At 42.7% G+C, this 26,631-nt stretch overlaps 1 protein-coding gene across 1 annotated transcript in view; it reads left to right on the top strand.

Moving 5' to 3' along the window:
- Positions 1 to 25,435, top strand: part of grin3a (glutamate receptor, ionotropic, N-methyl-D-aspartate 3A) — a 171,667-nt gene extending 146,232 nt beyond the window's left edge. Inside the window, exons 6-10 of the mRNA XM_034192200.1 lie at positions 13,525 to 13,640; positions 16,955 to 17,106; positions 19,532 to 19,693; positions 19,832 to 19,902; positions 23,691 to 25,435. Coding sequence (XP_034048091.1) covers positions 13,525 to 13,640; positions 16,955 to 17,106; positions 19,532 to 19,693; positions 19,832 to 19,902; positions 23,691 to 24,240 — 1,051 coding nt within the window. The 3' untranslated portion in view covers positions 24,241 to 25,435. The remainder of the gene's footprint in view (positions 1 to 13,524; positions 13,641 to 16,954; positions 17,107 to 19,531; positions 19,694 to 19,831; positions 19,903 to 23,690) is intronic.
- The last annotated feature ends 1,196 nt before the right edge of the window (positions 25,436 to 26,631 follow it).

Raw genomic sequence — 26,631 nt, 5'->3', positions numbered from 1 at the left:
GGTTCCAGCCGCCCTTGTGATCAGCAGAGGAATCAAAACATCCCGGTGTCTGCGGTGTGCGTGCTTTTTCTCACTCACTCATTCCTGCAAGTTTGAAAGCAACGATCTCTAAAACGTAGCAAAGGTGAGTTAGCCATTCGGTGTTTTTGGTTCTAGAGTGGGAAAATACTTACTTACTTGGGTAGAAAATGTCAGTGTGTTATGTCTTGCTGTTTAATTGCTGCGCGCATTTATCTCCGACGCAAAAATTTGCCGGTTTTGGATCACTGAAGCAGCAGCCTCGTGTCTGTAGTTGTGAGCCATGTGTACTTTGGGGGTCATCTCAACATCACGAATGGGCATGAATGTGGGGACTTTTACTTTTTAATTCGGGAGAAATCTCACCTCCACACTTCATTTTTGCTCGTAAAAACGTATAACGGCGCCTTTCGAAATGAAGTAAATTCTCATTTGTTGTTATCCATTCGGCTGCTCCTGTTTTGTGTTCGGGGTCGCCACAGCGGATACAAGAAGATCCGCATTGGTATTTGCCACAAGTTTTACACCGGATGCCCTTCCTGATGCAACTCCAGTGTTACCTGGAGAAACACACACAGCTGTTGGTGTTCCAAAGAGGTCTCCCATCTAAGTACTAACCAGGTCCCGCACTGCTTAGCTTCTGAGATCTGACGAGATCAAGCAGACACAGAGCAGATCAATAAGTATAATTTATATCATTTTGTGTTCAAAACACATTCTCGGACACAGCGTGTATCATTCTGCATTAGAAGGGCTCCAGCCAGATGCCAGGAATGCCCCCAAAGTGACACAGAGTGTCGTGATCCAGAACCGGGCAAAGTGATCCATTTCCGGCAAATATTTGCACCACACATAATGTGGCTTCACACTTTAAGTAGAAGGGCTACACCATCCAGACTTCTTCAGCTAGATAACATCCAAATGTCCAATACAACAATACCCAATAAAGGATATTCAGTTGCATTACGGGACTTTAAAAAAGGTGATCCCGAACTGGGCAACCGTCTGTATTGTCTCCGCTGATTTTGAGTTTAAAGCTTCTGAAAGCATCAAAAGCGACCACGGACCCAAACAATGAGTCAGCACAAAAAGGTGATCCCGAACTGGGCAACCGTCTGTATTGTCTCAGCTGATTTTGAATTTAAAGCTTCTGAAAGCATCAAAAGCGACCACGGACCCAAACAATGAGTCAGCACTTCTGTCTTTGAGTGTCCTGCCCCCTGCTCATAGAGGAGCTACAAAGCGCAACTCTAGTTAATCACAATGCTGCCGCCAGGCAGAGGTCTTGGAAAATAAAGCAATGCTGAGTTATGGTTTGGTGTAATAAAATGAATACTGATAGAGTAACTCCATTAATGTCAATTCTGTCATTTGTGCAAAGTGTTGAATAATGCACTAATTCTGAAGTTTTGTAACAAACACAGACAGATGGCATTCTGGGTAAAATGCGCCTCTGCTAACACTGATTGGTTTTGTAAACCAACACGTTAATGTGAGGTGTGTTGTGTGTTGGTGTTTACAGATAAATGTGCTTTTGTAAAATATGCCCCCAAAAAAAGGCATTTTCAAAAAAAAAAAAAAAAAGCCAAATTGTAATTAGATAACCGTCTGATATAACCAGTATCAAAAATAAATAGAACACTGCCATGATCTACCCGTGCCAGTGTGAGTTTTGGTCTTTGGTCACTTTGGATGGAGCAGCTCTCATTTCTAGAAATCTGGCCAATTTTATTAAACCTTCCAAACCGTGACTATCCAGGGTTGGGACCAGGAAGCAGAGTTGTAGTCTTACACACCTCTCTGCAGCTTCTCTCCCCCTACCATCCCGCCAATACCCCATCCCCGTAGAGACGGTGCCTGCTCCCAGACCACCACCAACCAGTAAAAATCTATTTAAGCATAAAAATACAAAAAGAAAAAATAATATAGCACCTTCAACTGCACCACAGACTAAAACAGTTAAATGTGGTCTATTAAACATTAGGTCTCTTTCTTCTAAGTCCCTGTTAGTAAATGATATAATAATTGATCAACATATTGATTTATTCTGCCTTACAGAAACCTGGTTACAGCAGGATGAATATGTTAGTTTAAATGAGTCAACACCCCCGAGTCACACTAACTGTCAGAATGCTCGTAGCACGGGCCGAGGGGGAGGATTAGCAGCAATCTTCCATTCCAGCTTATTAATTAATCAAAAACCCAGACAGAGCTTTAATTCATTTGAAAGCTTAACTCTTAGTCTTGTCCATCCAAATTGGAAGTCCCAAAAACCAGTTTTACTTGTTGTTATCTATCGTCCACCTGGTCGTTACTGTGAGTTTCTCTGTGAATTTTCAGACCTTTTGTCTGACTTAGTGCTTAGCTCAGATAAGATAATTATAGTGGGCGATTTTAACATCCCCATAGATGCTGAGAATGACAGCCTCAACACTGCATTTATTCTATTATTAGACTCAACTGGCTTTGCTCAAAATGTAAATGAGTCCACCCACCACTTTAATCATACTTTAGATCTTGTTTTGACTTATGGTATGGAAATTGAAGACTTAACAGTATTCCCTGAAAATCCCATTCTGTCTGATCATTTCTTAATAACATTTACATTTACTTTAATGGACTACCCAGCAGTGGAGAATAAGTTTCATTACAGTAGAAGTCTTTCGGAAAGCGCTGTAACTATGTTTAAGGATATGATTCCTTCTTTATGTTCTCCAATGCCATATACCAACACAGTGCAGAGTAGCTACCTAAACTCTGTGAGTGAGATAGATTATATATATATATATTATATATATAAAGTTCCCTGAAAAGCCTTCAGTTAATTCAAAATGCTGCAGCTATAGTACTGACGGGGACTAGAAGGAGAGAGCATATTTCACCCATATTGGCCTCTCTTCATTGGCTTCCTGTTAATTCTTGAATAGAATTTAAAATTCTTCTTCTTACTTATAAGGTTTTGAATAATCAGGTCCCATCTTATCTTATGGACCTCATAGTACCATATCACCCCAATAGAGCGCTTCGCTCTCAGACTGCAGGCTTACTTGTAGTTCCTAGGGTTTTTAAGAGTAGAATGGGAGGCAGAGCCTTCAGCTTTCAGGCTCCTCTCCTGTGGAACCAGCTCCCAATTCAGATCAGGGAGACAGACACCCTCTCTACTTTTAAGATTAGGATTAAAACTTTCCTTTTTGCTAAAGCTTATAGTTAGGGCTGGATCAGGTGACCCTGAACCATCCCTTAGTTATGCTGCTATAGACTTAGACTGCTGGGGGGCTCCCATGATGCACTGAGTGTTTCTTTCTCTTTTTGCTCTGTATGCACCACTCTGCATTTAGTCATTAGTGATTGATCTCTGCTGTCTTCCACAGCATGTCTTTTTCCTGATTCTCTCCCTTCAGCCCCAACCAGTCCCAGCAGAAGACTGCTCCTCCCTGAGCCTGGTTCTGCTGGAGGTTTCTTCCTGTTAAAAGGGAGTTTTTCCTTCCCACTGTCGCCAAGTGCTTGCTCATAGGGGGTCGTTTTGACCGTTGGGGTTTTTCTGTAATTATTGTATGGCTTTTGCCTTGCAATATAAAGTGCCTTGGGGCAACTGTTGTTGTGATTTGGCGCTGTATAAATAAAATTGATTTGATTTGATTTGTTGTTGGGTTTTTTTCAACTTTGATATCTCCCCTCGAGAGTTTTTGCAAATTACGTTTGAAAAAAAAGCTTCTGTTTACATTTTGCTTCTGTAAACATGAGTCCAACATGTGGTTTTTGAACGTACAATGTGTGTGAGAACATAAATCGTGCGCTCTGAAATTTTACACTGTGCGGTTCTGTAGTACAGTTTGAGCTGGAACCAAGTACAGTGATTGAAAATATCAGCCCAGCTTCAGTTTGAATACTGCCATGAAGACAACTGGCCAGTAGATGGTAGTAGAGACTTGCCAAAACAAAATTTCAGATAATCTGTGTCTGATGCTACTCTGCTACGTTTAAGATGTGTGGAATAACAATAACAATAACGTCTATAAACCCAGAGAATATATTCACAACAGTTTTAGGCACTAGACTTTAATGCTGTTATCCGTGGAGCCTGATCAGAGTGTCTCAAATGCATTTTTCATGTCGTGAACGTACTGAGATTATCCTATACCCATAATGCACCTGGACACAGCATGTCCACACTAAAACCTTAAAAATTAGCGCATTACTTTAAAACTAAAACATATATCTAATATTTTCACTTTATAAAACTTCAGACTTGACGTTAATTTAAATAACTTGTCCGAACTTCTCCTTTGCCTGCAGAGGATAGAGCAGTTTCTTCTAGAAGCAGCTCTCCTCTTTTTGCACAGGGTAGAACTACACATCTGCTACAGAACATTTAACAGGTAGGTGCTCAACTGATTTTAAATTTTATAAGTTTGTAGCTGTTCAACCACATTAATGGTCTAAAAATTACTGGACAAAAATTTATCGGAAGATAATTAGTCCGATAATGGGCTTCAAAGTTATCTGAAAAGATAATCCGTTAATGAAAACATTATCTTCAATAATTATCGGTTATCGGATTATCGGAACTGTGCCCACCGCTGAACCAAAGTAACCAGTTTATTTTCCAGTTTTCCTTTAGGATAGCTAATCCCTTTTTTTTTTTTTTTTTTGGCTATGTTTATAAGAGCTATAAAATGTATTTCTGTAGGAAAATGTTTTAAGTTTTTTGTGTTCTTGTGATGGCAGATGGGTCTCCTGCAAAAAAAAAAAAAAATCTTGGGGTTTTTCTTTTTTAAGCTTGGTCAAAACCTTATTTCTTTTAACCAGATTATTTAACCCATTCACATTCAGTGACACCAGCTTAATATTGTTAAAAGGCATTTTAGTGGACAAAATGTATATCAAAATTTTCTAGACAAAAGAACAAAGGCCTGAACATGTGGCCAAATATACTCAAAAATAGCTAAAATAGTAAAGTAAGACAAAAACCAAAAGTCTATCTTCTAGTGTGGGGTAGGTCTTTCTTCCCCCAAGTCCCCATTGGCAAGTTGAGGAGTATGTCTCTTTAAGGATGGCGCCTATTTGGAGGTGAGACACATCATTTCACACATCCAAAAGTCCAACGATGTCCAACAACATGCAATTACCACTTGAGCAAAGTCAATGCAAAACAATATTACTTTTCAATTAAACCTCCTTTGGTATCGCCTCATGTCTATGTTAATATATGAGTTTGTCTCCTAACTAGCTTATTTTCCGTGTTCCTGTTCCAATCGACACAAATTATCCAGATACTTCTCATTCGGCATAACTCCTCTTCACTGCTCGTCCAGTCACAATCCAGTGTGTTGCCATGTTGGCGCCCGGGATATACACTCCATCTCCCTGTCCATGTCTGCTGGGTTAGAGTTTGGTAATGGCATGGAGTATCCTCTTCGCCTCATCTCCAAAGCTGCTTCACGAGCGCTGCCATAGGTTTGCACTCCCGTTTCCCAATGAATGCATATTTTGTCAAATGGTGTTTGAAACCGTTAAAAACGGACACCTTTCTCCTTCAGAGCCCTTTTGATGCTAGCATATTCCTTGCACTTCTTCACCACTTCTGTGGCATAGTCATGGTTAAACGATAGGTGCAGTCCATCATACGTGACTTTACCAGCCCATGCCTTCTTCAGTATGCTTTCCTTTGTGGCATATTTTTGAAAGTTTATTATTACTGACATGAGTGGAGCGTTTGGACCCAGTTTTGTGCCAGTGCTCGGTGGGCTCGCAGTATGTGTAGGCTGGCATCCTCAGGCAGTGAAAGTGTCGCTTTTAACAGCTTGTCCAAGAACCGTAGCATCGAATCACACTCTTTCCCCTCTGGAACTCCAAAGATGCGGATATTATTCCTTCTGGATCTCCCCTCCAGATCCGTTAGTTTACTTTGTACAGCCTTGTGGTTTTCCATTACGTTAACCAAAGCCCCTTTCATGGCTATGTTCAAAGGTTCAATTTCAGCTAACCGTGCCTCAGCCTCTGTTAGCTTGTTCAATTTCAATTTCAATTTATTAATTTATATAGTGCCATCTTACGACATAGTCACCCCAAGGTGCTTCACATAACACAATTTATGACAACACAAAGTATTTTAAAATCAAAATTTAAAATCAAAAGGGCACAATAAAAAGGTAAAACACAGTAGAATAAAAAGAAACTACAAAGCAAACATAAAAACAGAATAGATTAATGATAAGACAGTCTAAAGTGGGTCTTCAGTCTTGATTTAAAAGTCTCCACCATGTAAGACTGCCTAATAACTGCAGGTAGACCATTCTAAAGAGTAGGGCCATGGTAGGAGAAGGCTCTATACCCCACAGACTTTTTATTCACCCTTGGAACACACAAAAGCCCTGCGCCCTGCAAATGCAAGGGCTGCACAGGTACGTAGGGCTTAACCAAGTCCGCCAGGTATGAAGGCGCCAGTCTATGAACAATTTTATAGACCAGCAACAGGACTTTAAAATCTGATCTGGTAGAAAATGGAAACCAATGAAGGGACGCCAGAATGGGTGTAATGTGGTCAAACTTTCTACTTTGTGTCAAAAGTCTGGCAGCAGCATTCTGCACTAATTGAAGGCCCTGAATGCTAGACTGCAGCAGACCAGAAAATAAAGCATTGCAATAATTCAATCTGGAAGAAATAAATGCATGTATCAAAATCTCAGCATCAGCCATAGACAGGCTAGGACGAATCCTCGCTATGTTTCGCAGATGGAAGAAGGTAGTCCCCGTAATATTTTTAATGTGGATAATGAATAAGGATAACGTAGGATCAAAAAGTACCCCAAGATTTCTCACTTTGTCCGTATGATGTATAACACACAAACCCAAATTAAGTGCCAAAAGGTCAAACTGATGCCGATGTCTGGTTGGACCAAGAACCATCATTTCAGTTTTATCGGAATTTAAGAGTAGGAAGTTACTAGACAACCAGCTTCTCACAATACAAGGCAGTCTTCTAAGGATTTTATATGGGTAAGATTACCAGCAGTTATCGGCATGTACAATAGAGTATTATCAGCATAGCAATGAAAGTCAATCCCGTTGTTATGTGTCGGACGCAGTCGGAGCACCGACCAGCATTTGACATTAGGACCCAGCATAAAGGAAACAGAGCACGGTTCAAAGGATAACAGAATTTAATGACATAAAGGTGAGTGCTTAATTAATAACAAATAAGTGTGCGGCATGGCGAAGGGGAAAAACGGTGCGCTCCCAGCAGCACAAACGGTCCGGAGCCAGAACAGTTCGGACCCAAGGACCCCGCCGACACCCCCCAGGTGGCCGCGACCAACCGAGTCTGTGAAAGAAGAAACCATAATGTGAGTCCACCACTCCACACACAGAGAGACCACTCAAAGGTGTACATAATCAGCAAACACTTCCTGGCTTAATCACCAATCAGCTTCCCACCCTGCAGGCATGGAACACCCAGTTCAATTCTCCACTGCAGTGGAAGCTGATTAAACGACTAACATAACAGCTCAATATAATAAGGTGTGAGGGACACCACATCTACTGACTGTACTCATGTTAGTCACAAAACCTAAAGTACCTCAGGAAGTGTGCTGACGAGCGTGAGACCTCACCCCCTCCTCTTTCACAGACCATGGCATCAAACCTGGTACGGTCTCTGCATCCATAATGATGAGATGGTTCTCCAAACGTCGATCTCACCCGTCTGGTCACAAGGTCGAGTCTCTGGCAAATACACACTGTGTACTCCAGACTTAAATGCAACCATGCCCCAATCCATACAGATGCACCACAGCTGTGAGTCCTGACGAGCTGCACATGACAAGCCTCAGGTGATCAGGGTGAGGTCCTGATAACTCAGCCACACATCAGCCACTCAGTCCTGAACGCATGCCACCTGGAAGGAAAAACAGAAGACAGAAACAAAAGCCAGCCAGGCACCCCAGCCACACAACACCTGTAATGCTACAGAATATGCCCAAGGGGCGCTATATAAAGTGAGAAAAGCAAGGGGCCAAACACAGACCCCCGTGGAACCCCAAATTTAATTTCAGCAAGGCCAGAGGTAGAGTTATGATACACAACACCATGAGAACGACTGGACAAGTATGACGTTAACCAAGCAAGGACACTTCCAGTAATCCCAAAGTAATTTTCCAGCCTATCAAGTAAAACATGATGATCCACAGTATCAAACGCAGCACTAAGATCTAAAAGCACTAAAACCATTGTGGTGTCCGAATCCATTGCACGCCAAAATCATTCACCACTCTAATAAGCGCTGTCTCTGTGGAATGATGTTTTCTAAAAGCAGACTGCAGTGGCTCAAAAAGATCATTCTCAGGAAGATGGTCCACAAGCTGCCATGAAACCACTTTTTTCCAGAATTTTAGAGAATGACAGATTTATAACGGCCTGTAATTATTTAGTACACCAGGGTCAAGACCAGATTTCTTAAGCAATGGTTTAATCACTGCAGATTTAAAACACCTAGGAACAGAACCAGAGGTTAATGAAAGATTAACAATTTCCAACACAGTCGGCCCAAGAACGGGCCATAGGTCCTTAAACAATTTTGTTGGTATAGGATCAAACACGCAGATTGTGCTTTTTGTAGACGTCACAAGCTTCACCAGTGCATCTAGTGAAATAGTATCAAATTCTGTAAATCTAGGTGTCACCTCATTAATAACACCCACCTCCATAGCAGGGTGCAATGGTTGAGCCAAGGCATGTTGAGATATGCTCAATCTAATGTCTTCTACTTTCATCTCAAAGTAATCCAAGAAGTCCTGAGTAACAAACGGAGAATGACTAACAGGTGACCACCCATGGATAAGAAATGCTATCGTGTCAAACAAAAACTGTTTTTGAGTGCATAAATTTTCTCAGAGTTGGCAGATATATTTTGATAGATTTCCCTTTTTATTCCTTTCAACTCAGATTTCACATCTTCTTTAATTTCTTTCTCAGTCTTTGGAGATCCTGTTTGTTCTCGTTACAAAATTCACGTAGTTCAGTCTTGATAGCTTGTAGCACTAAGCTAACATTCTCCTCGTGGTGTTGATGATCGTCCATTTTCCATTCTTCTTGTTGCTTTTCGCGTTTCGCTTGACTTCTAGTCTTTTTTCCCTGTCATTCCAATGTAGTCCATAAAATATGCCTATTCTGTCTTGAATTTGGGGGTTTTGTCTCATTTGCTGTCAGATGTTCTTACTATGCGTCCATGTTGGTTGCTCGCTAACCTGGAAGTCAACTGTATATGTTGTTTAATTGAAGGGTTCAAATGCAAAACCCAATAAGTCCATTTTTTAATGGGAATTTATAGGAAAACTTTCTTCTTTTCTTCTTTGTCTTTCGGCTGTTCCCGTTAGGGGTCGCCACAGCAGATCAATCGTTTCCATCTCACCCTGTCCTCTGTATCTTCCTCTGTCACACCAACCACCTGCATGTCCTCTCTCAGCACATCCATGAACCTCCTCTTTGGTCTCCCTCTTCTCCTCCTGCCTGGTGGCTCCATTCTCAGCATCCTTCTCCCTATATACCCTGGGTCCCTCCTCTGCACATGTCCAAACCATCTCATTCTCGCCTTTCTGACTTTGTCTCCAAACCGTCCCACCTGAGCTGTCCCTCTGATATGTTCATTCCTAATCTTGTCCATTCTTGTCACTCCCAAAGAGAATCTCAACATCTTCAGCTCTGCCACCTCCAGCTCTGCCTCCTGTCTTTTTGTTAGTGCCACTGTCTCTAAACCATACAACATAGCTGGTCTCACTACTGTTTTGTAAACTTTCCCCTTCACTCTTGCTGATATTCTTCGGTCACAAATCACTCCTGCCACCTTTCTCCACCCACTCCACCCTGCCTGCACTCTCTTCTTCACCTCTATACCACACTCTCCATTACTTTGAACAGTTGACCCCAAATATTTAAACTCATCTACTTTCACCACTTCTACTCCTTGTAACTGCACTATTCCACTGGGCTCCCTCTCATTCACACACATGTACTCAGTCTTGCTTCTACTGACTTTCATTCCCCTTCTCTCCAAAGCATATCTCCACTTCTCCAGACTAGACTCAACTTGCTCTCTACTCTGACTACAGATCACAATGTCATCTGCAAACATCATAGTCCATGGGGACTTCTGTCTGATCTCATTTGTCAACCTGTCCATCACCACTGCAAACAAGAAAGGACTCAGAGCTGATCCTTGGTGTAATCCCACCTCCACCTTGAATGAGTCTGTCATTCTGACTGCGCATCTCACCGCTGTCACACTATTTTTGTACATGTCCTGCACTACCCTAACATACTTCTCTGCCACTCCAGACTTCCTCATACAATGCCACAAATCTTCTCTTGGCACCCTATCATAAGCTTTTTCTAAGTCCAGAAACACACAATGTAACTCTTTCTGTCCTTCTCTCTACTTTTCCAACAGTATTCTCAGAGCAAACATTGCATCTGTAGTGCTCTTTCTCGGCATGAAACCATATTGCTGTTCACAGATCTTCACTTGTTTTCTAAGCCTAGCTTCTACTACTCTTTCCCATAACTTTATGCTGTGGCTGATCAGCTTTATGCCTCTGTAGTTACTGCAGCTCTGCACATCACCCTTGTTCTTGAAAATAGGAACCAGCACACTTCGTCTCCACTCCTCAGGCATCCTCTCACTTTCCAAGATTTTATTAAACAATCTGGTTAGAAACTCTACTGCCATCTCTCCTAGACATTTCCATGCCTCCATTGGAATGTCATCTGGACCAACTGCCTTTCCACTCTTCGTCCTCTTCATAGCAGCCCTCACTTCTTCCTTGCTAATCTCTTTTACTTCCTGATTTACTCTCACCACATCATCCAGCCTTTTCTCTCACTCATTTTCTTTATTCATCAACTCTTCAAAATATTCCCTCCACCTTCTTAGCACACACTCCTCACTTGTCAGCACATTACCATGTGCATCTTTTACCACCCTAACCTGCTGCACATCCTTTCCAGCTCTGTCCCTTTGTCTGGCCAATCGGTACAAGTCCTTTTCTCCTTCCTTACTATTCAACTTCTTGTACAGCTCGCAATATACCTTTTCCTTTACTTTTGCCACTTCTCTTCTCACCTTACGCCGCATCTCCTTGTACTCCTGTCTACTTTCTTCATCTCTCCGACTATCCCAAAACTTTTTCGCTAAGCTCTTTCTCCTTATGCTTTCCTGGACCTCTTCATTCCACCACCAAGTCTCCTTGTCTTCCTTCCACTGTCCAGATGTCATACCCAGTACTGCCCTAGCTGTCTCCCTCACCACATCTGCAGTACCTTTCCAGTTGTCCAAAATTGCTTCCTCTCCAACTAGTGCTTCTCTCACCTGCTCGCTAAATTTCACACAACAGTCTTCCTCCTTCAGCTTCCACCATCTGATCCTTTGTTGAGCTCTCACTCTCTTCTTCTTCTTTACCTCTAAAGTCAGCCTACAAACAACCATCCTATGCTGTCTAGTGACACTCTCTCCTGCTACCACCTTACAGTCTGTGATTTCTTTTAGCTTGCATCTCCTATAAAGTGTTGGGAAAGTGTAGTGACACGGACCCACAACAGGGGGCGTACATGAACGGACAATGGAGGAAGTCAAATATGAACACTTTACTGTTGTGAATAGCACAACTCAACACAGCAGATACAGAATAGGTGCAAAAATCAATTAACAAAGGTGTCGTGTGGGCAGGCTCGAGGATAGAAGACGTCTGTCCTGAGAAGAACCGGAACCACACAATTTCCTCCGCCACCGAACCTGGAAAATACTGGAGCCGCCAAGTTCCGAGTCCCCAGGTGGCCACCGTCTCCGCGTGTCGGATCTGGTACTGCTGGCGAGGAACAGAAACAATCAGATGTGGGTGTGTGAACACCCAGTAACACTTATGGTGGATATTCCACCTCCACCTCTAACACAGTAAGAGACTGAGGGCTACTTAGTTGGACGTGCGTCACTCGTCACGTCTCCCCACACTTAGCGTCCCGTTGTCAGTAGGCTCCTCAGGAACTCCTGCAACAACTCAGAGAATTACGAATTCTTTAGAACAACAACGGCTGAGAATATTACCTCCGTAGGTAGATGATATCTCGGCAACGAGGTGGAGATGACGTCCGGTCTTTATGGAGTGAGATGATGTAGTGTAGATGGGTGACAGCTGTCAAGAGATAATGAGTGACAGCTGTCACCCCCGGCTATGTCCGTGGCGGCAGCGCCCTCTCGTGCCTGAAGCCCGCACTTCAGGCAGGGCGCCCTCTGGTGGTGGGCCAGCAGTACCTCCTCTTCAGTGGCCCACACAACATAAAGAATGTAGTCCACCTGTGTGCACCTTCCTCCACTCTTATATGTTACCCTGTGCTCCTCCCTTTTCTTAAAGTAGGTATTCACCACAGCCATTTCCATCCTTTTTGCAAAATCACTACCATCTGTCCTTCCCCATTCCTATCCTTGATACCATATCTACCCATTACTTCCTCATCACCTCTGTTCCCTTCACCAACATGCCCATTGAAGTCTGCTCCTATCACCACTCTTTCATGCTTGGGCACACTCTCCACCACCTCATCTAACACACTCCAGAAATCTTCTTTCTCCTTCATCTCACAACCTACCTGTGGGGCATATGCACTGATGATATTCATCATCACCCCTTCAATTTCCAACTTCACACTCATCACCCTGTCAGACACTCGCTTAACCTCCAACACACTTTTAACATACTCTTCCTTTAAAATGACCCCAACACCATTTCTCTTCCTGTCCGCACCATGGTACAACAACTTGTACCCACCGCCGATGCTCCTGCTCTTACTTCCCTTCCACTTGGTCTCTTGCACACACAATATGTCTGCCTTTCTCCTCTCCATCATATCAGCCAGCTCTCTCCCTTTACCAGTCATACTACCAACATTCAAAGTCCCCACTCTCATTTCCACCCTTCTAGTTTTCTTCTTCTCCTGTTGTTCGTGGCAACGTTTTCCTCCTCTTCTTCGTCATCTTCGCCCAGCAGTAGCCCAATTTCCACCGGCACCCTGTTGGGCAATAGCACTGGTGTCGGACATCGTTAACCCGGGCCGCGACCGATCCGGTATGGGAATTCGATTCTGCATAGTCTGCATAGTTGGGTTGGCTTGTTTTACGCCGGATGCCCTTCCTGACGCAACCCTCCTCATTTATCCGGGCTTGGGACCGGCACTCAGAATGTACTGGCTGCACACCCCATGTGGCTGAGTTTATAGAATTTATAGGAAATTTATAGGAAAACACATTAGAGAATCAACAGATTCCCATGAATAAAATTAAAATGGCATGTTCACGTTCTTCAGTATTTTACACACTGATAGCTACCTAAGCAGCAAAGCACCCTTCAATTGTTGCCATTCAGTCACTCTGTACTGTAACTGCACATTTCCTGTTTCTGGTTACTGAATTGTACCTGCTCTTGTTTTATGAGCTGATATCTTCTTCTTGTGTATTTGCAGAGCTGATCCACAGAAACTAGACGCCTTCATCATGGACAAAGCGCTGCTGGATTATGAGGTCTCCATAGATGCCGACTGTAAAACTCTAACAGTTGGAAAACCCTTTGCTATAGAAGGTATCGTCCTGGCAATCAATGAATTAACAAAAATTACTGCCAATTTATGAGCAACCTGCCAACAATTACATATATTTGCAGACCAAAATGACATTTAAATATGCGCTGTGATAAATTTGTTGACTCTGTTCCAGTTACCAGAGGTTAAAATATGGCCATCGGGTATTGCGAAGGTCTTGAGTTCATGTGTCTGTCCGTCTGTCTGTCCGTCTGTCTGTGCTCACCATAAGTCCAGTCCTATTACAGCCAAAGTCTTCAAATTCACAGGGAACATTCATGGGACACAGACCTTGGACAAGTTCAAAGATGACTAGCCTTGACCTATTCTAAGAGGTCAAAAGGTCACATTGTGTTTCCTATTTTTATGCTCATACAACCGAGGCAACATTCACAAACACTTTGGACTTTCTCACTTCATTCCAGAGCACAGATGACTGACAATGATTTTTTTTTAATCCTAAATTTAACTATATCAGTCATGTAACAATTACTCAACAGTTAATCTGGCTTTTAAAGGCTTACTCTCTTGACTCTCGACTGTTAATCCTGGTCCATTTAGGAAGCGTCTTGGCCCTGCTGTGAAAATGTTCCCATGGCAGTGACTTCCATTACTGGATTCCATGAGAGCACATCTGACACATACCAGTGTTGTGGTTAATTACTTAATGCACCTTTAAGCCATCAGCATACAGTACACATCAGTTAGGACACTTCCAGCAAAAGTCAAGTTATTACTGAATTTGACACAATGAGCTGATGATCAACAGCTTACAGTGCACAGAGCTCGGACCCAAATAGGTCTTTGGTGTGAAACAATGATTGATAATGGTTGTGTGTAGTAATAATAATAATCATAATGCTGCTGGCAGCACGGGGGCATAGTAACTAGCACTGTTGCCTCACAGTGAGAAGATCCCAGGTTCACTTCCTGCCTGATCCTTTCTGTGTGGAGTTCGTGTGGGTTCCCTCCCACCTCCACAGACATGCAGGTTAGATGGTTTGGAAACTTTAAATTCATGTAGGTGAAAGTGTTTGTCTGTGTTGGGACTGCAGTGGACTCGGGGCCTGGACAGCTGCTCTCGCCGAGGCAGGAATGTGCTTATAGCAGTGATCATGTGACTCAGTGGCGAATATGGAACCCTTGGAACAGAACCAATGACCTGCTCAAGATATCCCTTGCCCAAACTCTACCCTTTGTGAGGTTGGTAAGGTTAGACCTTACTTGTGTGAAGCACCTTGAGGCACCTTTGTTGTGATTTGGTGCTATAATTAAATTAATTAAATAAATTAAATTATCCGGGCAGCACGGTGGCTTAGTGGTTAGCACTGTTGCCTCACAGCGAGAAGGACATGGGTTCAATTCCCACCTGTGGCCTTTCTGTGTGGAGTTTGCATGTTCTCCCCATGTTTGCGAGGGTTTCCTCTGGGTGCTCCGGTTTCCTCCCACATCCAAAGACGTGGGTTAGGTGGATTGGAATCTTTAAATTGTCCGTAAGTGTGCGATTGGGTGTGACTGTGTTTGTCTGTCTGTATGTGGCCCTGTGACAGACTGGCGTCCTGTCCTGGGTGTACCCCGCCTCACGCTCTATGACTGCTAGGATAGGCTCCAGCTCCCTGTGACGTTAATTGGACTAAGTGGTTGAAGATGAGAGTGTGTGTGTGTGTGTGTGTGTGTGTGTGTGTGTGTGTGTGTGTGTGTGTGTGTGTGTGTGTGTGTGTGTGTGTGTGTGTGTGTGTGTGTGTGTGTGTGTGTGTGTGTGTGTGTGTGTGTGTGAAATTAAATTATCCTGGTGTGTAAGTGGTCTGGCCTGGTTTAAACCCTGTAGGATGCTGACAGCTTCTTGAAAATGTCAAAAATGGATTTCATGACCTGAAAAACATTCGATGTATTTCTATGGCAATTAGTAACAGAGATAGGGTAAAATGGACTGCATTTATATATGCATCAGACAGTCAAAGCTAATGCCTCACATTCACCCCGATGTTGTTCAACAGTCCGGGGTCTCCGTTGTCATATTTTGCGCTTCATAATGCACCACACATTTTCAATGGGCGACAGGTCTGGACTGCAGGTAGGCCAGTCTAGTACCCGCACTCTTTTACTACGAAGCCACGCTGTTGTAACACGTGCAGAATGTGGCTTGGCATTGTCTTGCTGAAATAAGTAGGGACGTCCCTGAAAAAGACGTTGCTTGGATGGTAGCATGTGTTGCTCCAAAACCTGGATGTACCTTCCAGCATTCATGGTGCCATCACAGATGTGTAAGTTGCCCATGCCATGGGCACTAACACACCCCCATACCATCACAGATGCTGGCTTTTGAACTTTGCGTTGGTAACAATCTGGATGGTCTTTTTCCTCTTTTGTCCAGAGGACATGGTGTCCATGATTTCCAAAAACAGTTTGAAACGTGGACTCATCAGACCACAGCACACTTTTCCACTTTGCATCTGTCCAAATGAGCTCTGGCCCAGAGAAGGCGGTGGCGTTTCTGGATGTTGTTGATGTATGGCTTTCACTTTGCATGGTAGAGTTTTAACTTGCACTTGAAGATGTAGCGATGAACTGTGTTAACTGGCAATGGTTTTCTGAAGTGTTCCTGAGCCCACGCGGTAAGATCCTTTACACAATGATGTTGCCGCCTGAGGAATCGAAGGTCACGAGCATTCAATGTTGGTTTTCGGCCTTGCCGCTTACGTGTAGAAAGTTCTCCAGATTCTCTGAATCTTCTGATTATATTATGGACTATAGATGATGGAATCCCTAAATTCCTTGAAACTGAACATTGAAAAACATTGTTCTTAAACTGTTGGACTATTTTTTCATGCAGTTGTTCACAAAGTGGTGATCCTTCACCCCATCTTTGCTTGTGAATGGCTGAGTCTTTTGGGGATGCTCCTTTTATACCCAATCATGACACTCACCTGTTTCCAATTAGGTGTTCTTTGAGAATTCATTAACTTTCCCAGTCTTTTGTTGTCCCATCCCATGGTGTATTCAATTGAATATAGGTTGAAGATGATTTGCAAATCATTGAATTCTGTTTTAATGTACATTTTACACAACGTCCCAACTTCATTGGAATTGGCATTGTATTATATGCCTGAGCATATATCATACCAAAGGAATATTTTGGTCTATGCAAGACTATCCTTGGGTATATTCTACCATTCAAAAGTTTAGACACGCTTTCCCAAGTGTGTCTAAACTTCTACACCTGCCTCGCTGACTTCAGACAACATAAACTGGATTTTGTCTCAGTTGCTTCAGTGTCTTGTGTTGTATTTATTATGTTGTGTGTGTTTACCGGCAGGCTATGGCATCGGTCTGCCTCAGAACTTTGCACTCACCTCCAACATCTCAGAACTGGTGAGTCAGTATAAGTCTGACGGCTTCATGGACACGCTGCATGACAAATGGTACAAGGTGGTGCCTTGTGGGAAACGTAGCTTCGCTGTGACTGAGGTAAGCCAGGGCAGTACCTCCTGCTGCAGAAAACTCAACAAATGTTTGTTAGAGGGGCGCACAACAGTAGATTAATACTTTATTTTCATCTCACATTTGATTTATTTCAGCTGTATAAAAGGTTTCCAGCTGGTGTCGCAGCCTCATGTTCACTGCAACCCTTAAATAAGATTCATTTAAAGTACCAGTGGAGGTGCAGCCTTGCCAAAGTACAAATAATATGGAATTCAATGAGAGATGTTACAAGAATATTAATTAGCAATTATCTTTCATCTACATATGGCTCCTTGACCCAAACCTGTGCTCTGAAGTGTTTGTCCCGTCAACCCCAGAACTGCCTTTAAAGGGTTTGTTTTGGCAAAGACCAAAGTCATATATGTTACCTTCTGGGGGGTATTTTGTTGTGGTTGACAACCAAATAAGTTGGCCACAGGAGGAGATCGATGCCCCTGATGTCAAGACACAAAAACTCCTCAAAGCCCAGCTTCCTGAGGCTCTATGAGCAACGCAAGGAGGGAGGGCGAGGATTAGTGTGTGTCAGAGCCACAATCCTGGATGAGACGAGGAGCATCCATGAATACATCAGAAAGATGGCCCCCGAGATCAGCTGCTACAAGAATGCCTCAGACAGCTGAAGACAGATGGTGATAAGTAGCAGGAGGAGGAGATATCATGGAAGAACAAGCCAAGTGCTGTCCCCTTCCTGTGCATCCTGCATGTACATTAACTGTACTTTTTGAAACTGAGACCCTGGTCACTGACCCTCCAGCTGCTAACAGGCTGTGTGTCTTAAGTCGTCGAGGCCCCGTGGTCCAGTCTGTCTCCCTGTTACCAAGCACTGATCTGTCCATCCTGAACAGCTTGACCGTCTGTCCTCCCAGTTGGGAGTCAGGAATCCCCAAAAGTGCTTGTTAGCTGAGTGAAGACAGCACACGCTCCCTCTGCAAAAGGACTTCATGTCCCTCTGCACCAGCTTCCTTCTACATTTGTACTTTTCTTTTGAATTATTTCTTTGCTTTGCTCGTGTGCAGGATTTTGATTTGTACAGGGACATGAAACTCTGCGGGCAATGATGTCAGCTGGTTTAAAAACCTGGCCACCCTCCGCTGTAAAGATGTCTGAATGACACGAATTTAAATCACAAGCTTGTCTTCGTAAGATGTGTGGATCCTGTGTCCATTTACAGACCTTTAAACAGATTAAGGTGCATTGTGATTTAGCAGTATCATGTTTTAAACTGCCGACGCTGAGAGCAGTTTGAATCATTGCCGAGTAGAGAGGCTGATGCAGTGCGCGCTTTCAGACCACTCAAAACAATCACATGCTGATGTTTATTGAACTCCATAAGGCGTATGATGGATCATGTCTCCTAACTGGCTGACTAAGGACAAACTCACAGGGCCCTATCTTGTCAGCAAAGGCAAAAGCAATAGCCCAGAAGGTACATATCCATTTATACTTTTAAGTGGTGTGAAATACTGGCAAAAAAATCAGGCTCTGGGCACAACAGGATTGGATTTATCATGGTCATTATACACGGGTTGATTGTTGTCTGAACATAAACAATATGGACCAATCAGAGTGGCACCAATCTCTCCTTTTAAAATGGAGTGCACCAAGCACACAGTGCCGCATTATTGAGACAGCGGACACAAGTACAAGGATTTCTGGTGAGATTAATACCAATCTGTCAGAATGCACAGTGGCCACCCAAGCTCCCTGAGGTGATGCAGTGAAGTTGAAAAATGAGTATTTTCTTTTATTTCATTTCATGTTTGTTGGTGTTGCTTCAGGTCATGGTTTGTGCAGCACTTTACTCTGAAATCTGTTATTTTCAACAGCAGCAACACTGCTGAATGCATATTATTGAAAATGACGGTGTTAATTACAGTGTTGTGGCAGTTTGGATGCTGCATTTTACACCGTCTTTTTAACAATATGTGATCCATGATATATTATGATCTATTTGGGTTTACATAAAAAGAAAAACACCGCTGCAGACCGCGTCCTGGTCTTTGCTGAGACTTGCATCCTGTATGAAAATTCCATATAAGAGTGACTGTTTAGATATTTAATCCAAATGAAGAGAAATCCCTGTTTTGTCATTTGTTCCAGACAAAAACACCACTGGATACATTTCAGTAACATCTGCAAAAGGATTCCACTGTAGAGATAAACTGAAAGTAAAGAATCACAGTTAAATTCAAATGTTCCGGTTATAGTGGAGTCAGGCACAAAATATATGATTTTATATGCTGGGAAACAAAAATCAGAACCATGCAACCATTTCAAAACTATAAGAACAATTCAAAGGAAAATGCAAAATAACAATATGCACAAACCAATCAGCAGCTTGTTTCTTTGCTCGTTCTCTGTAAAGTCTCAGGCAGTAACTGATCCGTATGCACATCCAATCTCTCTCCAGACTCTGCAGATGGGAATAAAGCATTTCTCCGGCCTGTTTGTGATGCTGTGTGTGGGCATGGCCTTATCACTGCTGACCACAATAGCAGAACACATTGTATACAAGCTGGTCATCCCCAGAGTCAAAGAGCCGCGCTTCAAATACTGGCTGCACACGAGCCAGGTACCACACAGCTGCAGACGGGTTCTACTCCTTTCGCCTTAATGAGAAAATACATTTTTTTGCCAATCACAAATTGAGTACAGTGACAAAAAAAGCAATGTTCTGCATATCACCACTAATATCTTGGTTGTTTTCCAGAGATTACACCGAGCCCTCAACTCAGTCTTCACTGATGACAAAATCCTGACCGTTACGAAGCCGGAGAAAAGGTACTGTCAGTTTGATTTAGATCGATCGAGCCGGCTCGCGAGCACAGGCTGCTGTTTTCTTCTGCTTATGATTTTATTTATGATGAGACTTTTAAGAGAAAACTCTTGTGATATGTGTTGTGTGATTTATTGCCAATTTAATACATTTTATTTGGACTTAAAGTTGCATTAAAATGAAAAACCCTTTCAAGTTTGTGTGCCTACTCTTGACACGTGCTGCTACACCAAAATAAGCGAAACTCATCTTTTATACTAATATATAATCTTTAGCTTTGGTAAAGCCTGAGCTATCACAAGTCTGAGGCTTCATCACCACCAGAGGTTGTGACCTCAGTTCACCCTCAAAACACACAGACATCCTTTGAGCAAACCGAAACAGCCCAGAAATGACATAAGTTAACATCCATGTGGCCCTTAAAGCCCCTTTCACACCAGACCAACACTGAGTTGTGTAATGTGGCGTACCGACTACGTTGACCTATGCACCTTAACACCGAGTTTTTGCTCCACTATGCAGCAGTATGCTGAGGGGTACACGAGGCGGACACAAAAAATTAGCCCTCTGGGGTCCGAGGGCATTTTTTGGACAGTTCACTCGCCTGGCATAAATGTTTTATTATTGCTGTTAACAGCTCTCCCTGCATCCCACAATCAAGTTTTATATCTCTTTTTTTTCAGGACAACCTGTGCTTTCAGAATATATATGTTTTTGTTGTGTTTTATAAGTGTAATAAAGGTTTACAATCAAAAATAGGCAAGGAAAAAATAAAGCGAAAAATAATTTCTCACACATTTATTCAAAACACACAGCAAACTATAATAAACAACTGTTTTGACACTTTATAAAGATAATTTGAGGTCTTGTGTGAAAGAATGTACCACAAAAAAGTTCAAACAATAAACACAAATGCACATTTTGAACAATATATACAAAATGGTCTATGCGTTTTGTTGTCCATTGATATGGTAAACAGTGCTTTACGCAGAGAAAGTTATCCAGTAACATGCAACACACGCAAACTAGTGGAGCAATCCTGATAGTTACACACTCTTTGTTTGAGCACGTGAGATTGTCATCAGAGGCTCTCCGTCTGATCCTGCTTTCACTGATCGCTGTGCGTAATGGTGCGGGGCGCATTTGGAGCCCAATAGTATGTACTCATTGGAGCACCCAGGGGGCTATTCAAACGGGCCAACTAGTAACACATCACTCCTGAAAACGATCTTTGGCTTTTCACGTGAGGTAAATCTGCCCTACGACTGGATTTTGGAAAACCATGTGACGGTGAACCAATTCCGATTGGACACTCACATTGCGCACGTCATCACACAGCTTCTATGAGGAGTACAAAGATGGCCGATGGCTGGCTCGAAAGTCCCCGGAGTTAACTTTTCAGCAAAAAAACAGTAAGTTTCTATCTCATATCATTCAAAAGTTATTTATAATTTAGTAAAGCTTGGTCTTAGCTGTTGTGTACGACGGCGTCAGCTCCAGAGGGTTAAACATGTTTCATTTTTTGCATCCAGAGCGTAGAGCACTGGACGCAGAAAGTGCGCAGTTTTTAAGCAAGTCTGCACATCACTCCGCCATGGTATGTAAATCTACACAACACTGCGTTACTGTACACCAAGCAATTGTACACAACCCTACGCCAGGGCGAAAAATTCTTTTCGTTTTGTTTTGTTTTTTTAAATCAGTACATACCACATTGATAGATTTTATTAATCTCACTGAACTTTGCCGGCAGCAAAGCTTCAAAGCCATGGAAGAAGAGGCGGGCCGTGCTTCCACGTCCACTTCTCACGGACGGATCACCAGCGACAGGACACGTCCACCGTCCATTCCTCTGCTGTAGCTCTGCAGCTTTCACCTCCTCAAGTTCTCTCAAGATTGTGGCACATTAAATAAAGTCCATTATAACTCCTGCTCATGGACTGATCGCCAGTGAGAGGACATGTCCACGTCCACTACTCCTCATGGAGATATCTCGCCCACCATCGCCAGCTGCAGCTTTCTTTCACCTCCTCAAGTTCTCTCACAATTGTGGCACATTAAATAGAGTCCATTTATTCCTGGAAATAATGTATTCTGACGTTTTCCAATGTATCAAATCCATCTGCGTGTCCAGGCAGTCTGTCAAAACAGTGTCATGGAGCTAAGCTTCTCCCCCTGTGCACAAGGTTTTTTTTGTTGTTGTTTTTTTGTTTTTCCCTGTGTGCAACTTCCACAGCCATTCCTGCATATTAGATATGCAGCACAATGCAACTCTATGCAGGCCCGGTGTGAAAGAGGTTTTAGAGGCCCATTTTTAATCAAACAATATGGAACAACCACGCTGACAGAAGCTAATGATCTCATGATGGTGTCATTTTGTATTCTTTAGCAGAGAGATTATCCAAAAAAAAAAAAAAAATCCAAACACTGCCATCATCTTCATCAAAAGCAGTAAATCGCAGTATTAGAAGTCACAGTTTATCTTTATATTATATATTTATAAACCGCTACGGGAGCTCATCTCGACAGAACACCGGTGCTGTTGTCGCACTCTGATCACCTCCCCCGTCTTTTATTATGAAATATTGCTGAATTTATGTGGAAATGATTGTTGTACAAAAGTTTCAGATATCGGTCGCTGAGATAGATGATAACTGGAGTGCAGTTTTAAGCAGAAACGAGGTGATAATCTGTGAACTGCTGCTGACGCCCTGCAATGACGCATGTGCAGTGACGGCCAGTGGTGGGCACAGTTCTACTAATCCATTAATTATCAAAGCTAATGTTTTCATTAATTTATTAGCTTTTCAGATATTTTGGAAACCATCAGCAGACCAATTAGCTTCCAATAAATTTAGGCCCGATAATTCTTAGACCACTAACATATTTTTGCAGCTGTAGTGATTAAAGCTTAACAGTTAAAAACATTTGTGAAGTCTGAAATCAAAGATTTTAGTGCCTGCCTGTTACATGTTTTGTAGCAGACAGACAGCTATGAGAGGTGCTGTTCTATCAACCTCTGTAGGCAGAGGAGAGAGAGAGAGAGAGAGAAATAAAGAGAATTTCTCTTCACACCAGACAGACTTACCGGCATATCACCCAAGTCATCCACAGGCATACAGTTTTGACTTGTGGTTAAAATTTTAAACAAACTAATTCCGGACAAGTTATTTAAATTAACGTCATGTCTGTAGTTTTATGAATGACTTGGGTGATATGCTGGTGAATCTGTATGAAGTGAAGAGAAATTGTCTTTATTTTCCCCGCTTTCTTCTTTTTGCTTTTCACCTCCCTTCGCTCTGGTCACCAGGTCTCTTTTGCTGAGAGAAGACTGATCTGACACAGAAGCGCTTTTTCGTTGTGTCAGTAGCTGCTAATGTACTGAAGTCAATACTGAAAGGTATCGGTTTAGCTTTTATCTGTAACTTCCACTAAGTTTTTTAGGGGTTTATGGGTTTAGCTTTAGAAAATTAAACTTGGTTGAAAAGCTAATCCGCTAACGAAAAAGTTAGCTTTGCTAATTAGAACTGTGCCCACCACTGACTGTGATGCCCTGGCAACGTGGTTGGGGTATTGGGACTTTACATTTATATGTTGCTTTTCCATCGGAATCAGAAGCTCAAAGTGCTTTACACTGACTGACATTAAAAAAGCTGTTTGACTGCAGATAGTGTCAAAAGACGTGTTCACCAGCCTGCTGTCTCCTATGTTTTTATCTTATGTCTTCTGGACTATACTGACACCTGCAGGGAGAATAATTGCAACTGGATATTTCTCTGTTTATCATCTCCAGATGCAATGAGGGAAACAACCAATCAGCATCCTGGAATCCCTCTAAGTCATCCCAGTGGAACAGACGGAGGACAATTCCACAAGAGGTGCAGAATGACCTAGAACGTCCATCCTCCCAGGATCTTCCTCCACCACCTCCTTCTTCACCCAGGTCTCACCCACATTCATTTCCTCTCCTGGAGAACCATCTGTCTGTAGTGACCACCTCCAACGGTCGCTCCGACCTGTTGGAACTGGGCTTGGGCCAAAGACTGGCATCAGGCCAAGGCCTAACACCTGGACAGTGCCGGGGCGTGGCTGACTGTGGTCCTGGCATAGCGATGGGCCAGAACACACTAGTCCAAGAACTGTCAGAACTGGAAGGTCAAATCCTTGTGATCAAGCAGCAGCTGCAGTCTGCCATAAGGCGAAAGAGAGAGCTAGAACAGTACCAATCAGAACACCAGCCAGCAAACCAGACTGCACCCAGTCAGCCACCGACACTGTTTCCCCAGTATACCCAGTCCCACCAGCAGACTAACCAACACAAACACACCCTTCCGGAGTTCTAAATCTTTGGCCATCTGTTGATTTTTTCTTTTTTGCAGAGAACCTTGGTGACATTCAGGACTGGAGTTCACAACCTATGTTCATGGTTGGAACTTTGACAGTCCAGTGATTGGGAGTTTCCTGACATGTTCTCCAGGGACTAGATCCTGTTCTGTAACTTCAGCAGAACATTTCTTCACATCCTGGAGACTGGGCTTTGCCTGAAAGAGCGGCACTGGACAGAAGAAAACCAGGGATCCTCTGAGGCTCTCACAGAGGATCATTGCTGTCATTGAAGAGCTGCGCACCCACTTCCCTTTCCGTCTCACCTTTTTGCCTTTGCTTCCTTTTCCATCCACTTGTATTCCGAAGCCTGTTTACTCCATTTCGCCCTGTTCATGTCTTTTCTCCATGTGCTGCCTCTTTAAGGGTACAGACATGTTACCATGACGATAAGCTTGATCATAGATATAAAGAATCCTTGGTGTTTTAAGCTTAATGTGCTGAATCTCCTGAGTCTGACTGTAAACGACCTGAAGGTGAAGCCAGGTGCTTAAATCTTTAGCTCCTCTGTGTCTTACTGAAACCTTCTATCTTTGGATGAGGTTGAAATAAGAACTGCAGTGAGTTGGATGAGTTTGAATTGGTTTACTGTTTGACATTTTGACAAAATCAGACCTTTTTTGATGGGTGGAAGAAGAAAGCAGATATAAAGTTTCTGGAAAACACCTCAGAAGCTGGTTGGCTTCTCACAGTGGTTTATAGGGCAATTAAAAAAAAAAAATCTTTTTATGGACCTGTGCATAACTTTGTCCTGCACTTCACGGATGCACACCTGGTTTCTTAGAAAGCTGCACCTGCACATCATCGTTTAACCTGCCAGAGTTAAAGCTGTGCTGCAGATGGTTTTGTCTGAAGAATTGATGCCAAAGCTGAGACAGAATTTCTGCATCTCGTGCTTTTTATCAGCTTCTTGAAAACACACTGGTGCTTTTGTGATGTGGTGACACGGAGCAAATGTCAGGTTTTATTTCCGAGAAGGAGGAAACTGTCTGGATGCAGACGGCTGACTGAACTCTGACGTTACCTGGATGTGAACACTCTCAGTTGAACACACTGAAACAGACCCGCTGATCTGTTTTCTTGAATCTGTTATTAAAAAAAATACCTGTTTGCACACAATCAAAACTGAAAAGTCTTTGTCACTATTTTTCTATGTTTTTGTGAAAAAGCTGTCTGATTTTCTTGATTTGCTCCATTTTTGCTTATTTGCAACAGATTACCAAAATGAGCCCTGAGAAATGAATAATCTGCGAATAATCAGAATGAAGACCTGAATATAAACATCTCAAACACTCTTGAATGAAACGACTGAATTGGGATCAGAACAGACCGTTGTTGCATTCTGAAACCACAAGCTCAGCGGTATGTAAATCTCACATGACTAAGCGTGAACTCCGACCTCCGCCGGCAGCTTGGAGGCCAAGTGTTAAGTGCATGTCTGATGTGCGGCACTAAAGAGCTCAGGCTAAGGACGACCTGACACCCTCAACATCCAAGACCGCTGGCCAAGGCTTTGAATCAGTTTGTGGAACAAAAACGAAAACCATAAACATTTTTTTATGTTCCAGAACAGAATTGTTATTTTAAAATAATAGTAACCCGTTAATACCGTTATTTATTTTTTTCGCTCTTGAAAAGGTTTACGTTTACAATGACCCAATGAGATTCACTTCCTGTTGTTCACTCGCATGGCGTGAGTAGAAAGAAGATCACCAATAAGACCAACAGGCAGTCTGGAAACCTGTGCTGTTTTTCAGTCTCAGTTAGCATAAGAGGTAAATACTGTAGGCAACCAATCTTAAAAATGTTAATTTGATCTGTTTGCACACTTTGTTGGAAATGTTGGAAATGGTTAGCATTAACATTCAGGGCTCTCAAACTGCGGCATAACAGCGCTGTGCCATGACTCAGATTTTCATATTTAGCGTGTTCCCTCTCTGGTTATTATTTACTTTTTCACGCTGTTACAAGTTTCCGAGCTTTCCCAGACTGTGAGCGCGCAGGTGGTCGGTGAAACCTTCGATGGAGTGCGTGTGTGAGTGATCGCAGCCTGTGAAAAAGTGGCTCTGAGCACAGCTTTTCCACTAAAGCCGGATTAATAAATCGACTGTGAACCCTGTCTATGAAAACTCTCATATCTGAATAAAAAGTATTTTTTTTGAATAGTTAAACTCGACTCACTGAAAGTGTGCATCCTTTTCACTTTGTCGATGAGGTGGAGAGTAACACAGTACAGTGTTTTTAAAAAAATACACAAACACACTGCTTCGTTTTTAATAAACGTCAGTCTGTTTCAGATGAACAGGTCTTCTTTCTCTTAAAATACTTTATTTTACTCAGTGTGCCACTTT

This window comes from Thalassophryne amazonica, chromosome 17 (genome assembly GCF_902500255.1).
Source record: "Thalassophryne amazonica chromosome 17, fThaAma1.1, whole genome shotgun sequence".
Classification (NCBI taxonomy): Eukaryota; Metazoa; Chordata; class Actinopteri; order Batrachoidiformes; family Batrachoididae; genus Thalassophryne; species Thalassophryne amazonica.
The sequence above is the reverse complement of the archived record's forward strand: the minus strand, read 5'-3'. Positions and strand labels throughout refer to the sequence as shown.